Here is an 18,574-nt window from a genome sequence, read left to right on the forward strand (position 1 = left end):
ACACCATCATCAGTCCAATTCATGTGGAGTTCAGTGAGGATTAGGTCATGGCTCTGTGCAGACTTTCTATACCTTACTTCATGCAAAGGTAAGTTTTAATGCTGAAACAGGCATGAGAGAGATACAGTAGTTTTGCAACAGTTCAGGGAGTACATATGGGTGTGATGAACAGGAGTCTGCATATGTTTGACCATAAAGTGTGCATTCAAGCACTTGCTATTTCAACCATGAATAGTAAATATATGTGGGATCATAAACTAGCATCTCATTGCTTATCACTTATTAATGCCATAGGATCTTTACTGATATTGTTTAAAACAACAGACACATTCAGCATGGACTGGGTAATCAAATATTTTTGCATCAATCATAAAATCAATCAATTGATCAGTCAGTGATGGTAGTGCATTGGATAGCTTAGCCACAACTGAGTTCAATCCTGAAGTAAAGTTACTATCTAAACAGTATTTTGAATGATCTGCCCATGTGTATATGTCCTTGAGGAAAATTTTTCAAATTATCTGCCATATATACAGTTCACTCTAACAGTATTGCAAATGCAAGATCTGTTGTTGGTTTTTTGCTATTGTAACATATGACACACTGGGCTTTCCTACTGCCCAGGAGTGCTCTGATAGATTGTTGAAATAGATTGTTTAAACAATGAATAAATCTAAATGTTTAATATTGGTTTGACCATTGAACAGGTTGGCAATGGGAAAACAGAAGCTGATGAAAAAATTAATAGTGAGTGTTGTAAAGAAAAACCCATATTCAAGAGTCTGTGACATCATCCTCAGGCATCTATTATCGGTACAGGAGATAGCAGAAATATAGAATCAATACCACAAGATGCAATCTACTCATCAACAGTAAGCAACCATCTGTCGATATCAGTTCCTCTGAAAAAAAAAATCTTAATGAATGGTTAACTGCATTGTTTCTCTGAAGAGAGACACAAAGAGAGAGAGAGATAGGGAGAGAGTGAGAGAGAGACAGAGAGAGAGAGAGAGAGAGAGAGAGAGAGAGATAGGGAGAGAGTGAGAGAGAGACAGAGAGAGAGAGAGAGAGAGAGAGAGAGAGAGAGAGAGAGAGAGGGAGAGAGAGAGAGAGAGAGAAAGACTAATAAGGATTCTTTCAAATATTAACAAACATAACCATCACCCCAATATGTGCTTGTTGAAAATCCCATTCGAAAACCATGGGCATTTATATTTATATTGAGCTGTAACAGGCTCCACATTTGAGCTATTTTGGGAAAGCTACTGGAATTTGAGTTTATTGATTATTGTTCACACGGTGTCACAGGGATTGCTATTAACTTTTTTTTTCTTGAGCCAATTAGCCTAGGTCTAAATATTAAACTTAACTATAAGTTTATAACTTCAGTATAGTAATATTTATAAATCCGATCTGTTTCAGACAGTGACAAACTACATGTGAGCTGAATTAAAGACTAATGTTTAATATGAATATTATGTATGTTTTCTTCCTCATATCATCTCAGGGATTTTTACCTCGCCACCATTGCCTCCAGCTTGCTCATTAGGGTTATACAGTAGATATATAGTAACGTAGCTGCTATAGTTTTTAGCTATAGTTTTTAGCTGCTTTGAGACAATGTGAATTGTTAGACGTGCTATACAAATAAATTGAATTGAATTATGTTTAACAACTTACTTACATTAAGGGAAACTGGTGTTTCATCTGTTTGTATTGGGATCCTTTCATCTGTATGTATTGAGATTACAAGCCTTTTCATGCCTTTTTATGACTGGAATAAAAAGTAGCATATCATAGCAAGGTAATATCAAGAAAGATTATATTCAAGTTTTAGTCATTTGACAGGATCAGTTGTGGCATTTTCAGGGCTATCGTGGATGACATGTCGATTTCATTTCTTGGGAAAAACTGAAAATGGGAAGTTTAATCCCAAATATGGTGCCAAATTTGACTCACCATTTATCATCACAGCACTGTCTAAACTGGTTGTGTGGAAAATGGCCCTCATTCTTTCACTTTTTAGAAGACAATGAAAGCCTAATCAGTGTACCTCATGGGTACTTACTTATTTAATTACTTATTACATTTTAAATAAAGTTTTAAAATAAAAAGTAATCCATACTATTCCCAGTATACTTTGCACCAAACTACAGTTTACAGCCAAAAATTCCTGTTCATTCATTCATTCATTCATTCATCTTCTACCGCTTATCCGAACTACCTCGGGTCACGGGGAGCCTGTGCCTATCTCAGGCGTCATCGGGCATCAAGGCAGGATACACCCTGGACGGAGTGCCAACCCATCGCAGGGCACACACACACACACACACACACACACACACACACACTCATACACTCATACACTAGGGACAATTTTTCCAGAGATGCCAATCAACCTACCATGCATGTCTTTGGACCGGGGGAGGAAACCGGAGTACCCGGAGGAAACCCCCGAGGCACGGGGAGAACATGCAAACTCCACACACACAAGGTGGAGGCGGGAATCGAACCCCGACCCTGGAGGTGTGAGGCGAACGTGCTAACCACTAAGCCACCGTGCCCCCCAATTCCTGTTCATTATAAACATAAACATGGAGAAGAAAGAATGAAAGAATTAGACAGTTCATTGCTCCCATTATTTGATAAATAGTTACAGACTTTGCTGTTTTTGAGTCACTGCCATAGTTCTCTGAACCAAGACAGCAGAGCCAAAATAGTACAAGAGATGTAATTTTTCAATTATTATTGTCTGCATTTCTATTATGGTGTTAAGCAGATGTAGACAGTACTACTGCCCAGTATTGCTGGTTCCAGGGTTACTATGAAACATTAAAAGTGTAGGAGCATGAACCTGCAAATACTTTATTTGCAAAAGTAGGTTTCAAACATAATTCTTGTACAGGGGCATTGTGGCAAATTTCCAGCACTGATCAGGAGTGTATGTGCAGCTGAAATGCCGTGGAACTTTTTGAACTCAGAGACAGTCAGAACGGGATAAACAGGCATGAGGCCTGCAGCTGATGAACATGTGAATGTCCAAACCACAGACCTGTTTACACATGAGCTACACGCACATGTATGTAAAGGGAAGTACACCAAAATCACTGTTGTAATGATCACATGATTGGTTTTAATATAAGATATAACCCAGCATGTTGGGACAGACAGCATTATTTGTTTAAAGTGTTTTGTTTACTAAAGACAACCCTAGACTTCACCATGAGATTTTTCCTCCTTTTGACTTTATTGGCAGTCGGCATTTTCCTCACAAGTGGTAAGTAACTGACATTTTTTTAACGCATAGACAATATCTGTATGGCCTGAATATGGTGCAATAATTTTAGAAGGATTTTAAAATGGAATTCTTTTCACCCACTATCATTGCTCATAATTCTTTTTGACAGAACTGACCATTTAATCTAAATGTAAATAATTTAAAACCAATAAAATTAATTTTTCAAAACTACAAATATGAATTCAATATTTGAATATGAAAATACATTTACTTATGAGTCTGTTGGGTGGAAATATGACATCCTCATGAACTAACTCAGCACAATTATTGCTCAATATTATGCTCACATCTGCTTTTTTTTGTTGAAATCAACAATAAAAGACATTGCCCAATCATTGTGACATTTTGACTGAATTTTTTAGTTTAATACAAACATTATTGTGTTTTATACCTACACATATTATGCATATGTAAAGAGATTCACTGCTGGCAGCATTAGTTGTCACATTTCAGATTTCAGGAAATCTCACAGTCTGGCTTATGTGTCAGTTAATAAAGTGTTTACTTCAGCTCTTCTGCTTTAATATATTCCAATGAACATATAATGATATCTGAATTATAATGAAATAATTTGTATTTATTAAGCTATCCAACCACTTGGAAAAGGCTACAACAGTCACTGCATGTGTTTGAAGCTGGAGTCCAGGGTGATCCCACAACACAACCTGCGCAGTGTCGAAATCTTTCCTAGAGGCTCTCACTGCAAGAATACAGAGGTCATGTAAGTGTACTATAATGAAAATTTATAGTAGAAATCAATAAGAATTTAGGATGAGGAGACAGACGTGTGAGAAAAAAGACAATATTGTGAGTAACTTTTGCAATTTCTGGCACATTCACCTCTGAACAACAGCTCATTTTTGGGCACATGCAGTACAAAACTTTTCAAGAACAATATTATTTCATTTAAATTAGATAATATGAGCTGAAAGGTATCCTTTACAGCTGTAAAACATAGTTTCTGACTAAATGAAATTACCACAATGTAAGTCATAGTTTAATTGTTATTACCACTTTTATTCATCTAATGCTCATACTTTATGCAGTGATTTGGATTAATTTTGTGTTCTTATATGTTTATTAAGTTCACCATCTGAGGTAAAGAAAATTCATACTTTCATACTCATACTTTACAACAGAGTGTTTTCTTATTAGAAGCTAAGAACTCTTAGTTAAACAGCAAGGCCTAAAAAACCCTTTAAAGGATTGCTGCAATATCTTGGCAGTCCACTAGGGGGCGGTCCACTATTAGACTAATAGTCATTTTAAATCTCAACTAAAAACAATATTAGGTTAATGTTAATCTTTGTTTTTTGTTTTGTTTTGTTTTTTTATTAGTGCTGGCTTGGTGAGTGGAGAAAAGATTTGCCTGAATCCTCAGACTATGTGGGTTAAGAAACTTATCCGCTTCATTGAGAAGAAAGAGAGAGTGATAAAGACTGCATAAAGAACAGCAAAAAATGAAGATGTTCATCAATGGGAGATAATATGTATATATCAATGTATGCATATATCCAGATCAATCTGTGAAAATGTATATTCTCTGGTCTCTTACTACTAGACTATGATTTCATCAGCAACTTAAATTATTAACTTAATGCAGTATTTATTTCTAAGAATGTCAAAAATGATGGTCTTACAATTAATATGTGTTCTTATAATCTCTTCACACCACACATCTACCTCCAGTTTCACTATGCTTGTTATTAATAGCTGTAAGGCAATTCATTACCATCAGACCATTCACACAAATCACTTAGGTTAGTTTTAAACTGATCTGTAAAAAGAGCTGATTAAAACAACTGATTAATATATTATTTATGTACAGAACCTAGTCACTAAGTTAAACATAGACAAAACATTTAAATGTCTGTAACCTTTACCAATGAGTAACCTGCTATAAGAAAATACAAGAGTATTCAACTAAAATGTGAATATTCAAACGACTGTATTGTCAGAATCACATTCTCTTTTGCAATCCTCATTTCATATTCATTGAATCTATGTAGAATTGTGCATAAAAATAAATATAGTTAAATTAGAAGTTTGACTGCTTTTTGATTATATGGAAATATAATCTGGAAATAATATGGAATAAAAATAATAAGAGCCATTAATGTGATTGAAAGATCACCTAAACAGTGCTCTACATACCCTGGGTAGGACAAGTGGTCCAGTCAGAACTCAGTCTTAACCATTGAGGTACCACTGCTAAAAATATTTCCCCTCATTGTGAGCAGAGTTTGAAGCTGTGCAAGGAGATACTACTATCTTATATTTAGATATCCTAATATTATATCGGGGGCACGGTGGCTTAGTGGGTAGCACGTTCGCCTCACACCTCCAGGGTCGGGGTTCAATTCCCGCCTCCACCTTGTGTGTGTGGAGTTTGCATGTTCTCCCCGTGCCTCGGGGGTTTCCTCCGGGTACTCCGGTTTCCTCCCCCGGTCCAAAGACATGCATGGTAGGTTGATTGGCATCTCTGAAAAATTGTCCCTAGTGTGTGATTGCGTGAGTGAATGAGAGAGTGTGTGTGTGTGTGTGTGCCCCTGTGATGGGTTGGCACTCCGTCCAGGGTGTATCCTGTCTTGATGCCCGATGACACCTGAGATAGGCACAGGCTCCCCGTGACCCGAGGTAGTTCGGATAAGCGGTAGAAGATGAATGAATGAATGAATGAATAATATTATATCTAGATATTTATTCCAAGAATGTAACCACTTGTTTTCCAAGAAACTTCCATAAAAAGCAGAACACAATGCACCATAAAGAATTATGATTAACAATTAAGGGTCTTTTTCTAGGGTCCAAAGGTAGCTCTATGCTATTAGGACATGATTTCAAGAATTGTGGTTACCAGAACAGAAACTTAACTTCTGAAATTTCAACCACCTTCCTGACATGCTAAAGCAATGATAAAAATGCTCAGATAGGGTAAATGTAGAAAAAAAAGTGTAGATGTTTTGGAAATCCATCCAACAAAAGAGGGTGAGTTTCTTTGAACATGCACATTTAATCCTATTTTAAGAATGAACAGAATTAAGTCAAGACAAAGGGTGGGAAATGTATTTTACTTATTTGAAACTGTTCAGGCCAACAATTTGCAGTGAGTAATGCCTTTTCTATAATACTTGTTATTTAATTGTAACAGATATTAGAAGGGGAGCTGCACAAGATGTATAGCTGTATTCAAAGGCATACAACATCACTCATTACTTTGCAAAAAAAATAAAAAATCTAGCACTGTGATTAGTGTGATTGTTTTCTCTGTTCTCAATTACTGTTGTCTTTTTATGTTGTTGCTTTTAGATCACTGAAATAAAAAATATATAAAGGAGAAAAGAAAGGCTTTTGCACATATTTCTATGAGTTCTGATAAACTAAAAAAATGGCTGAAGTAATATCACATAATCAAGAGCATTTCCATATTTCACTCTGCTTAAGGGCATCTGATAAGTGTCAGAAACACAAAAATGCACCGACCCAATAGGGCAGAAAATAAATTCTTAACACACCGGTTTAGAAAGTGCATGTCCTTATTGTCCTGTTCTCACATATACAGTATTTTTATTTGGACTTGCTGTATTTAAAGGTGTGAGGGAGTCACTCTGGCTAGATAGTCATCTGTTCTCAGACATGATAACTAATTAATTAATTATTCGAATGATTAATTCAATTCAATTCAAGTTTATTTGTATAGCGCTTTTTACAATGGACATTGTCACAAAACAGCTTTACAGAACATAAACATAGAACAAAAGATAAACATAAGGAGAAGTATAAAGAATTAATATAATAAAAATTCAAGATATATACAGTTCACAGTGTGTATGTATGTATGTATGTGTGTATGTGTATTTGTCCCCAATGAGCAAGTCTGAGATGACTCAGGCAACAGTGGCAAGGAAAAACTCCCTTAGATTGGTAAAGGAAGAAACCTTGAGAGGAACCATACACAAGGGGAACCCATCCTCATATGGGTGACACTAGATGGTGTGGTTACAAATATACAAGTATCACAGAGTCCAACTGGAGCCGGTAGATCTGTAGATGTCTCAGGGTTCTCACAGAGTCAGCCTTGTCTCAGTGGAGGTCCAAAAATGTCATCGCACGGAAGAAATTTAACTAATTTAATTTAATTTGATTAACTAAATAATTGGGGGCACGGTGGCTTAGTGGTTAGCACGTTCGCCTCACACCTCCAGGGTCGGGGTTCGATTCCCGCCTCCACCTTGTGTGTGTGGAGTTTGCATGTTCTCCCTCGGGGGTTTCCTCCGGGTACTCCAGTTTCCTCCCCCAGTCCAAAGACATGCATGGTAGGTTGATTGGCATCTCTGGAAAATTGTCCCTAGTGTGTGATTGCGTGAGTGAATGAGAGTGTGTGTGTGTGTGCCCTGTGATGGGTTGGCACTCCATCCAGGGTGTATCCTGCCTTGATGCCCAATGACGCCTGAGATAGGCACAGGCTCCCCGTGACCTGAGGTAGTTCGGATAAGCGGTAGAAGATGAATGAATGAATGAATGAATAACTAAATAATTAATTGAAAGAAAGAAAGAAAACAAGAAAGAAAGAAAGAAAGAAAAAAAGAAAGAAAGAACTTAGTCACGTTTAATGACCTGCTTTGGGCTCAGTCTTTTTTTCTACAATAAAACCTTTTGTTTATTAAAAATAACTTACACAACTTTCTCCGCTGTTCTTTACTAAAGAATCTTTAGCAGGTAATATATTTCAGTAAATCTAGTTATTGCTAATTATGACATCATTACAAATTACATAAATCAATGCACTCAATAATTAAACAATACATTACATGTTACATCTCACAAACTGATTTCGGTTATTTTCAGTTATCATGTGTTTGATAAATGTGACAAGTTATTGAAATCCACACCTGATTCTTTGTTCTTCCTATTCTACAAGTAGCACTAAAACCCCTGCTGTATTCCAGGGAGACTTGAGTAGACAATCAGTTTGTAAGGTCATGCTTACGCTCACGTCTACGTCATCAGCGCGCGACAAAGCGACTCGACACGTGAGGAGAAGTATACAGCTGGTTATTTTATTTACTTAGCTCCTGGATCGCCAGTGTAGTTGCTAGTTTACTGATCTCCATGGAGAGAGATGACAGTTTTGAATAACTTGATGTGCTTCTGTTTTTCTAAAAATATGCATCATGGAAATGAATAAAAACGTGGAAATAATTGAGAAACAGAAGTCTAGCTTTGAAGACAGGCATCTAAATGATGAGTCTCTGTCGGGCATGATGGACTTTCTCAGCATTGATGTGGACCTGAGCTCCAGTGCGTCAAACAGAGAGGAAACATTATACTCTGTAAGCTGAATTATTTCACTCTTCAACTTTTTTTCTTAAATTACATCTTACATTAATGTTTGGGTTAATCAGTGTGTTGATGAACTGAACTGATCCCCCTTTTCAGACAGCAGTTAGTCAGTGGGTATGTGGATGGGTAGGTGGTTGCCCAAGTGGCTATACATACAGTAAGAGACACAAGCTTCATTGACCATGGGTCAGGGTATATTCTGACCACCATGTCTATTGTATTTTTTTTAATCACATTCATTTGCTCATCACATCTGCCATCATGCATTAAGGATATAATTCTGCAGCCCTAAGACATTATTTCTGGTTTTGCTTTCTGCTCAAAAAAATTAGCACATTCACATGGAGATGACAACATTGTACCAGTTTCTTCTGTATTCACAAACTGTGGAAAAAAACTATGATTGTCCTGTTGAAAACATATTGCACATGTTGTCACGGTGTAAGCTGAGTATAATGAGTGAATAATCAAGATTATTACTTACTTTAAAATGTTGCGACGTGTTAGTCGTTCATGCCTGGTTGAAACTGTGTATGAGTTCTTTGCATCTTTTGTATGTTAAATGAACAGAAAAATGTAATGCGAAAGCAGCGGAACTGGGAGAGGAGACTGGAGGCAAAAAAGAGCAAGAGGAAAGAGGAAAAACAGAGAAGGAAACAGAACCAGCAAGATAAAGGTGTCTTTCCTAATTAATGACCTAGTCATCATTAAATAATTAGCATCAATTAAAATGAATTTAATAGACGTTCTATACCTTTTATAGAACTAGCATTTTATAGGGTGTTTATATGTAATATTCACTCACTCACTCATTTTCTACCGCTTATCCGAACTACCTCGGGTCACGGGGAGCCTGTGCCTATCTCAAGTGTCATCGGGCATCAAGGCAGGACACACCCTGGACGGAGTGCCAACCCATCGCAGGGCACCCACACACTTCACTCACGCAATCACACACTACGGACAATTTTCCAGAGATGCAAATCAACCTACCATGCATGTCTTTGGACCAGGGGAGGAAACCGGAGTACCCGGGGGAAACCCCCGAGGCACGGGGAGAACATGCAAACTACACACACACAAGGCGGAGGCGGGAATCGAACCCCCAAACCCTGGAGGTGTGAGGCGAACGTGCTAACCACTAAGCCACTGTGCCCTCTATGTAATATTCAGTTAATGGGAAATTTTTTCCAAGGCATAAACTAACATCAGACATGTTCAGCAAAAATGTCTCTTTCATTTGCTTCAGTTTCTTTTCATTTCTTTACTCAGGTTTTCTGCTTATTTCATTCCATTTGCTTTACTGTGATGTAGTATAATTTCTTCTTACAAAGGCTGAATATGTTTTGTAATGTTATTTTTGCTCTGGCTTTCTAGCAGATGTTGTGTCTCAGCTCAGTAAACGTGTGATCAAGGCTATCACAAGGGAGCGTCTAGAGGAGGCGAGAGCCGCTGGACCTAGACTGTGTGTAGATCTCAGCATGAGCGACTGCATGTCACACAAAGTAAGAGACTCTTTGTTAAGTCTTAATAAATGCTACGTAACAGGATAAAGATACGCATATACTAACTTCAGTAATTAACAGTGATTTATGAAGAACTATTTGGACAGGATAAGATTTCCTTACTCGTTTCTGTTAAGTAACGTCACCAGAGGCTGTCAGTATTTATGATGCATTTTCATAGGAAAAGCAATCTATCAAAGGGTCTATCAATTGTAGAGAACATGTCTGTCCCAACACGCTGAAATATCTACAGCGGGTAAAATAAGTATTGAACACGTCACCATTTTTCTCAGTAAATTTATTTCTAAAGGTGCTATTGACATGAAATTTTCACCATATGTTGGTAACAACCCATTCAATCCACACATGCAAAGAAATCAAACCATAGATGTCCGTAAATTAAGTTATGTTTAATAATGTTAAATGACACATGGAAAAAGTATTGAACACATGAAGAAAGGGAGGTGCAAAAAGGCATGGAAAGCCAAGACAATCAGTAATTAGAAAGCAAAACTGCCCCTTGTGAATGCGTGAATTGTGAATTAATATCAGCTGACCACCACGCAAGACTCCGCTGCTGAAGAAAAGACATGTTGAAGCTCGTTTAAAGTTTGCTGCACAACATGTGGACAAGCCTGTGAAATACTGGGAGAATATAGTCTGGTTAGATGAGACCAAAATTGAACTCTTTGGATGCCATAATACACACTATGTTTGGAGGAGAAATGGCACTGCACATCACCCCAAAAACACCATACCAACAGTAAAGTTTGGAGGTGGGAACATCATGGTGTGGGGCTGTTTTTCAGCATATGGTACTGGCAAACTTCATATAATTGAAGGAAGGATGAATGGGAAAATGTACAGAGACATTCTTGATAAAAGTCTTGTCCTAAAGGGCCTTTAGGGCATTTTATTTATATTTACATCGGTATATTTATAGGATGCAAACATTAGACATAATCTTTCCATACACAGTAAAAGTGCACTTAATAAAATTCCTCACATAACAGATTCACAAAGAATGAAAACTTATTTGAGCATAATGTGTCTGCTTTATTCTTTTTATTTATTTGTAATCTTCCTTTTTTGCTCCAAGGAAATCAGTCGTCTTGCCGGTCAAATCAGACGCCTCTATGGGTCCAATAAGAAAGCCACACAGCCATTTCACGTCTTCCTCACAGACATGAAAGAAGACAGTCTGCTTTATAAAGAGTGCATCAGAATGAATGAAGGCTTCCTGAACTACTTGGTAAGTACTGAATTGATGGGATGTGAAAAAAGTATGAAATAATGCTCTCTAACAGGCCACAGATTATTTATTAATTATGTGTGAGTTGTATTCATTTGTGAAAAATTTGTGATTTACAAATTAAATTTCAGATTTATTTTAAATTAACGCAGGTCAGGTTGTTAACTGTTTAAATTTTTTAATACCTCAAATGACATCTTATAATCATTTAACTGAAATGTGCTTTTGTCGTCCATGTTGTGAAGTCTGAAAACATAATGTTTGACTTAATGACGCTTTGCATTGAGCAGATTGATGTCACTGAGGAGAGCTGGATAGATCTTTTTCCTTCTGAGGACATCATTTATTTAACTCCAGATGCGAGTGAAGGTTTGTGATATGCTTATTATAGATTTCATTCAATTTTATTAAATTATTGATTTACTTCCAGTATATTTGCCTGACACAACAAACATGAAAGCAGTTATATGATATGTTTGTGTCAGCTTTAGAGGAAGTAAACGGAGACAAGGTCTTTATTCTTGGAGGCTTGGTCGATGAAAGCATTCAAAAGGTTGGTGTCATTGTAATTCAGTACACTCAGCAGACTCAGGCTTTATTTAGTAATGTCAACTGTTTTACATTTCACTAATTGGCAATGCTGATATTTTGTGTTTACATAAGTGATGATTTATAAAGATATAGAAATAACAGATAAATAAAAGTTGCCTAGTTCATGCTGGTCATCAGCTGCTGTTGCTGTTAGGCTTGATGTCTTGCTTATGGACCGATTGTTTTTGGAAATTTTTCAGCAAAAACAAATGCTTTAAATCATTCACAGTTGAAAGTGTTTGGCAGTTTATACTAGTGTTTTCTTTGAGTTCAATGTGCTTTAGATGCTTGTCTTAAAAATATGCATATAAAAAAAAACATATATTGAAAAAAGAAACATTTAAAGGATGTTTGCAATGCAAATAATTCCATAGATCCATAGTGCAGGAATTTATCTACTTAGAGAACATATCACCTGTAGTTAACTTTTGCAAGACAAAAGTAGTTAATCATGCATTTTGATGACCTAACTCACACAAGATGGTATAAAAATCACAGACAGCAGGTACTTGGAGAGGGTTTTAGTGTGAAAGCCTGTAGATGTAACCTGAAGATTAACTTTTTTCAAGCTGTGACCAGTATTTTGATGGTACATTTACAGGATATTTCAGTATTATTCTTTCTAGAGACTTTCTACTATGTACCTGTAATACGTTGGTTTTGGTTACTGACTGTTGGGTGTCTTAACAGAAACGGAGCTACACTAGGGCAAAAGAGCTCAGGGTGCAGATCGCAAGGTTGCCCATTGATGAGTACATGGTGAAAAGACCAAACCCCAAGAACTTTCACTCAAAAATCCTAGCCATCAACCAAGGTGAGCTTCCCTCAATCCCCTCCCTACTAATGCTACCAAACTCTATAAGACATGCATTTTTTTCTCATAAAACATGGTGTCAGGACTTACCTTGCTATTAATCTGATGGATGCATTAATTTTTTGTTTAAACCTGTTTTAGGTCATGACTAACAACAAAAGTTAGAAGTAGACCAGCTTCATTTGTGTTTTTATTTTTCTTCTTTTTACTCATTTGAACAGGTCAGTAAGATCGGGTTAAGCTGTTCCTGCTTAATATCTGACAGTTTTATGTAGATTTAGATTTTACAGACTCACTGGAATTGTTGTTCACTACAACAATTAATTCCTAGCAGATTGCCCATACTTTTATTTTCTGACAACCAGTGATTGTATTTTTTTTTTATTTATTGGGCCAATAACAGAATGCTTATACACCCATGGTTATACAACAGATTACATGGCCTTGTTAACAGCTTATTAACACATTGTACAATATATTTATCTTTTAAAACACAAAAAAAGGTAAAAATAAATCTTGCTTTTAAATTTGATGCCTATACTGTAAGACAAGCATCTATACCGATTGATTGGCATTAAGCTCTTGATACTTTTTCCAGAAACCTGGAACCTATTTTAATGAATAAATCATTATCCTTTATTAAACACACTACCGGGTTAAACAGGATGTGTTGTAAAACTATCTAAAATGGATCAGCTAAAATCTAAAATGGATCAGCTTTGAAAACTAAATGGAGACATGTGATGTCCGTTATAGCTGTGTAACTATTTGCAATGAGTCATAATGAATGTCTTCTCATTTTTAAACATTTGTTGTCTTTTACAGTATTCGAAATCCTGCTGACTTTTCGTGATACTGGAAGCTGGAGCAAAGCCCTCAGTGCTGGAGTTCCCACAGGAAAAGGATATGTTGTGTCTTCAGAAGCAGAGGCAGATTTAACATGATGACCAATAATCTGTATAACATGACACCCTCAGGAGGACAGTTTAGACAGAAATTTCACAGGCCTTTGAAAGAGAATTGAGAAATGTTTCTGCACTGATCTTTAATGTGAATTTAAATCATTAATAATGCTCAGAATCGACCGAGTTTTACAGCACTGACCAGATTAAGATATTAACACAGTTCTTCTGTGAACACTACTGTTGTCACTAAGCATGTCTTTGTTCGGTTTTCATATTTCTGCTTTAAACAGTCATTTAATTTAGTGTGGGTGATGGAATAAACTTAGCCAATTTCTCATTACACCTGTTAGTTTGTAAGTAGAACTGCAGCAACTCTCCAGAATGTCATCAATGTTTTTAATGATTATTTAATTCATAGGGTTTATTTTATTTTTCTTGCACTGATTTTTTAATCATATTTATTTCTATGTAGTCAGTTAAAATTACTGTTCCTATTCATGGCCACTAGATGGCGCACTTATACAACTGTGTGACTCAGCAGTTTCTTTCATAGTATGTTGTTTTACAATAAGGAGCAAGGAGAAATTAACTGAATAAAATTAATCTTCATTAAGATTTAGTTATTTTTTTAGTTTTGACCAAGATTACAACGCATAACTTTTATGAGTTATGTAAGTGTATGTAAAAAAAATTTTTTATCCAATTTATGACTTTTCACAAACAGTCATTTATTTGATAAATGTTTAGATCAATAAACTCCTTGAATGGAAGGCACAGTGGAACTGGGTGAAATAAGGATAAGTAATATCTAGGGATTTTATTTTTCTGTATAAATTGGGATTTCCTGAAAGCAAATGGCTTGACACTCTTAAAACATGTGGCCTGAATTTTATTCGTAGTCATTTTTAATTAAGCTGGAAAAATATAGCAGCCCTGAAAGCCCCAATTACAGAATGTTGAGTGGGAAATAACTGTAAAAAAATTAATAAATAAAAAAACTCACATTATGTCATCAATATGACACCATTGCAATATATAGTTTCATCCATTTATTGTTTTCAGGGGTCCTGCAGCTAGCAGCGCCATCTAGCGCCTGTATGCGGGATTGTTAACATCTCATCTGTTTAAACCAAGAAACCTTCTAAATTATCAGATTTTAGAATTCAGTCGCTGTTAGGTATAACGCCCATATATCTTATTCGTTATTTAATGACTGGTACAGCTTAAAACACCATGGTGTGTACATGTGTATATATATATATATATATATATATATATATATATATATATATATATATATATATATATATATATGGAGGAAACCCCCAAGGCACGGGGAGAACATGCAAACTCCACACACACAAGGCGTCCACTCCACACCACCGTGCCCCCCTTGTATATATATATATATATATATATATATATATATATATATGTATATATAAATCCTTGGATGACCAAGGTTTTTGCCAAAGGAACCATGTGCTATGAGGTCTCTAAATTACTCCGTAGCATTAATTATCCTATCAGACTCACAGTGAAGCAGCAAAAGGTTACACAGGCATAAGGTAATGTATCTTTTTATTTTTTATTTATTCTATGTATTTTTTGTTTGCACTGTCTTTTGTCCTGCACTGTCTTGTCTGTCTTGTTTGTCTTGTCCTGCACTGTTTGCACTTAGTCCTTAGCCCTGTCTTTGTTGTACTGTATGTAGTACCATGGTCCTAGAGAAACGTTGTCTCATTTCACTGTGTACTGCAACAGCTATATATGGTTGAAATGACAATAAAAGCTTCTTGACTTGACTTGAAGTTCAAAACAAAAGCAAATTATTGAATACAAAATTAAAGTGCACCCAAATTTAGAGCACAGAGATAAAGAGACAGAAGTTTTCCATCAGTGTGAGTTAACACGTGAGTTTCGAGATCATAGTTAATAGATTTGTGTCTTCACAGTGTCATCTGCTTAATTATCTAGCCTACAATTAAGGTAAGACTGGACATGTATTGTACTTATCACATCAACATCAGACTTATCAGATATTTTAATTTGTCATTACATTTTTACTTTCTATAGCCATTACGTGTTTATAGATGTAAATATATAGTTTATATATTTATTACGTGAGTTTATCTAAAATAAACTCAATGTAGCCCTTTTTTCTTAAATGTCATTTCTTGACCACATTTCAGATACCTTAAGAATTGCTGAATATTTAAAATTAGTTTTAAAATTAGAATTAGTCTTTTCAGCTTACTTTGTTTTCCAAAGTATTGGTACAATGTAAAGGATTTTGTTTTTGATTGAGGAAAACTTATATAGGGAAATGATAGATATCACAGAATATCATACAACACAATTAAAATGAATCTTCAGTGTCCAACCACTGCACAGTTAACAAAAACTTCAATCTACTGTGTACTTTTATAGCCTATATATCCTTTTAATTATTACTAATGGTCTGTGGGTCAGTTTTTAACCAGGTTCATAGTTGGTTTCAATTATTAGCAAATGTTAACAATAATAACAACAACAACAACAATAATAACAACAACAACAATAATATTAATACCAATAAAATAACAACAACAACAACAACAACAACAATAATAATAATAATAACAACAATAATTAAAGCTGCAAGCAGCATTTCCCGGGTTCAAGCGTTTAAGGCCTTTAGGGAGTTTAAGGCCTTAAGGGATTTTCACATACACAAAGTGACCCGCAAGTTACAGAGGGTGGCACCCGCTCCTAACCTAGTGTCTCTAATACTGAAAAGCTTACCAACGTGTTGCACAATATATGTCATGTGAAGTACTCACCTGTCCGGCTTTCCCTAAAATAAACAAAGTCATATCCATAAAGCCAAGAAACACAAGCATCCAGATGCAGAACGAGTGACCCGCAAGTCACATACACAAAGTGACCCTGAAGTCACATACACAAAGTGACCCGCAAGTCACATACACAAAGTGACCCTCAAGTCACATACACAAAGTGACCCTCAAGTCACATACACAAAGTGACCCTCAAGTCACATACACAAAGTGACCCTCAAGTCACATACACAAAGTGACCCGCAAGTCACATACACAAAGTGACCCTCAAGTCACATACACAAAGTGACCCTCAAGTCACGTACACAAAGTGACCCTCAAGTCACGTACACAAAGTGACCCTCAAGTCACATACACAAAGTGACCCTCAAGTCACATACACAAAGTGACCCTCAAGTCACATACACAAAGTGACCCTCAAGTCACATACACAAAGTGACCCTCAAGTCACGTACACAAAGTGACCCCCAAGTCACATACACATAGTGACCCTCAAGTCACGTACACAAAGTGACCCTCAAGTCATGTACACAAAGTGACCCTCAAGTCACGTACACAAAGTGACCCTCAAGTCACGTACACAAAGTGACCCCCAAGTCACGTACACAAAGTGACTCTCAGGTCACATACACATAGTGACCCTCAAGTCACATACACAAAGTGACCCTCAAGTCACATACACATAGTGACCCTCAAGTCACATACACAAAACTTTAGGATGTTGAATGCATGGAATGCATTGGGGTTGTTTACCATGTTGCTATGACTACATGGTAAACTCTGATTCTAGAACTGTGTTCGGACTGTGGATCTGAAAAGATAGATAGTGGAGCAAAGAGAGAGAGAGAGAGAGAGAGAGAGCGAGAACAAGAACAAACAAAATTTCGACTTTTTTTCGAAGATTATTGACATTGAGACTCCAGAGAATATTACTGCACTGGATTGGTCTCGACCAGGCGAAAAACCTAGGACTAGTTAGCAAAAGTAGGTTTCGGACAAAATGCACTATAGCGAAAAGATTTAATGGCGGAGATGAAATCGGAGATATACGTTTTTTAAGTCATGAGCCAAGGATTCCAAAGATATAAAGAACTTGAGATTTGGACATAGGGGTTTTAGGGGTTTAGGGGTTATGGGGACAAACACGTTGAGGGGCGCAAATTGTCCGATTCCGCTGAGATTTTGGTCCTGAGTAACTGTGACCAGTACTACCATCTGACCATGTTTGAGCTCTCTAGGTCTTACGGTTTGGGCTGCACGATCGTTTCTAGTGCGGAATAATAATAATAATAATAATAATAATAATAATAATAATAATAATAATAATAATAATAACAAAAACAATAGGTTTCCAGCGCTTCGCGCTTGAACCCTAATAATAGCAATTAGCCGTCTCACTTTCTCAGGGACTAGCAATATTGATCTGTCTGTTTATCTTACTAACTAGAATGTGTCCTCTACTAAACAACTCGATTGTTTTCATTTTAAATTGCTCAATAACTTTTCCTAGTGCCGTTCATACGCACTGTAACCTTACCGCTACCTTATCTGTTATTATTAAAATCTGTTCGGGAAACACCGGAACATAAAATAGAGCATTAGTTCCCGGAGGTTTAATTTAACAGACGAACAACCTTTTCAATTCCGTTAATTCATCTTCAGTGTTTAAATCTTTTGTACAAGAAAGTTATTCCGTATATTTGTCAATATACTAAATGTTTTAAAAGTTATATGTTTGTGGCGTGATGCCACCAGTAGCAAATTAAAATAATTTTTTAAAGGTGTCTGTACCACGTGATCTGTGTGCACCAATGAAAATGTATATCACGCAAAGCATGCTGGGATTAGTTTTATATGTTAACAAAAATCGCATTTATGCTTTAATTCGATATAAGATACAGTTGTTGTTGTGGTAGCCTTAGTGTCTGCGTTAAACTACTTATTTTGATCTATATATCGTGTAGAATATTAAATCTACCATCTTCAGGACAGTCGTGTGATTTAATGTGCTCGACTGTCTGTGCTACTG

General features: G+C 36.3%; 2 protein-coding genes across 3 annotated transcripts; both read left to right on the top strand.

The window, feature by feature from the left end:
• Positions 1–3,156: 3,156 nt before the first annotated feature.
• On the top strand, positions 3,157–5,245 carry LOC132848007 (platelet factor 4-like). Its single transcript, XM_060873514.1, has 3 exons — positions 3,157–3,277; positions 3,884–4,019; positions 4,637–5,245. The coding sequence occupies exons 1-3, from the start codon at positions 3,223–3,225 to the stop codon at positions 4,743–4,745; spliced, it is 300 nt and encodes a 99-aa protein (XP_060729497.1). The 5' UTR covers positions 3,157–3,222; the 3' UTR covers positions 4,746–5,245.
• A 3,066-nt stretch (positions 5,246–8,311) lies between these two features.
• Positions 8,312–14,321, top strand: trmt10b (tRNA methyltransferase 10B). Of its 2 annotated transcripts, none has more exons than XM_060874965.1 (8): positions 8,312–8,631; positions 9,212–9,317; positions 10,019–10,146; positions 11,246–11,398; positions 11,689–11,767; positions 11,884–11,951; positions 12,680–12,803; positions 13,629–14,321. In XM_060874965.1, exons 1-8 carry the CDS (start codon positions 8,473–8,475, stop codon positions 13,745–13,747), a joined length of 936 nt encoding a protein of 311 aa, XP_060730948.1. In that variant the 5' UTR covers positions 8,312–8,472; the 3' UTR covers positions 13,748–14,321. The 2 variants fall into 2 exon arrangements, with proteins under 2 accessions (XP_060730948.1, XP_060730949.1); XM_060874966.1 differs by having other exon boundaries at positions 10,022–10,146.
• The last annotated feature ends 4,253 nt before the right edge of the window (positions 14,322–18,574 follow it).

This window comes from Tachysurus vachellii, chromosome 7 (genome assembly GCF_030014155.1).
Source record: "Tachysurus vachellii isolate PV-2020 chromosome 7, HZAU_Pvac_v1, whole genome shotgun sequence".
Taxonomy (NCBI): domain Eukaryota; kingdom Metazoa; phylum Chordata; class Actinopteri; order Siluriformes; family Bagridae; genus Tachysurus; species Tachysurus vachellii.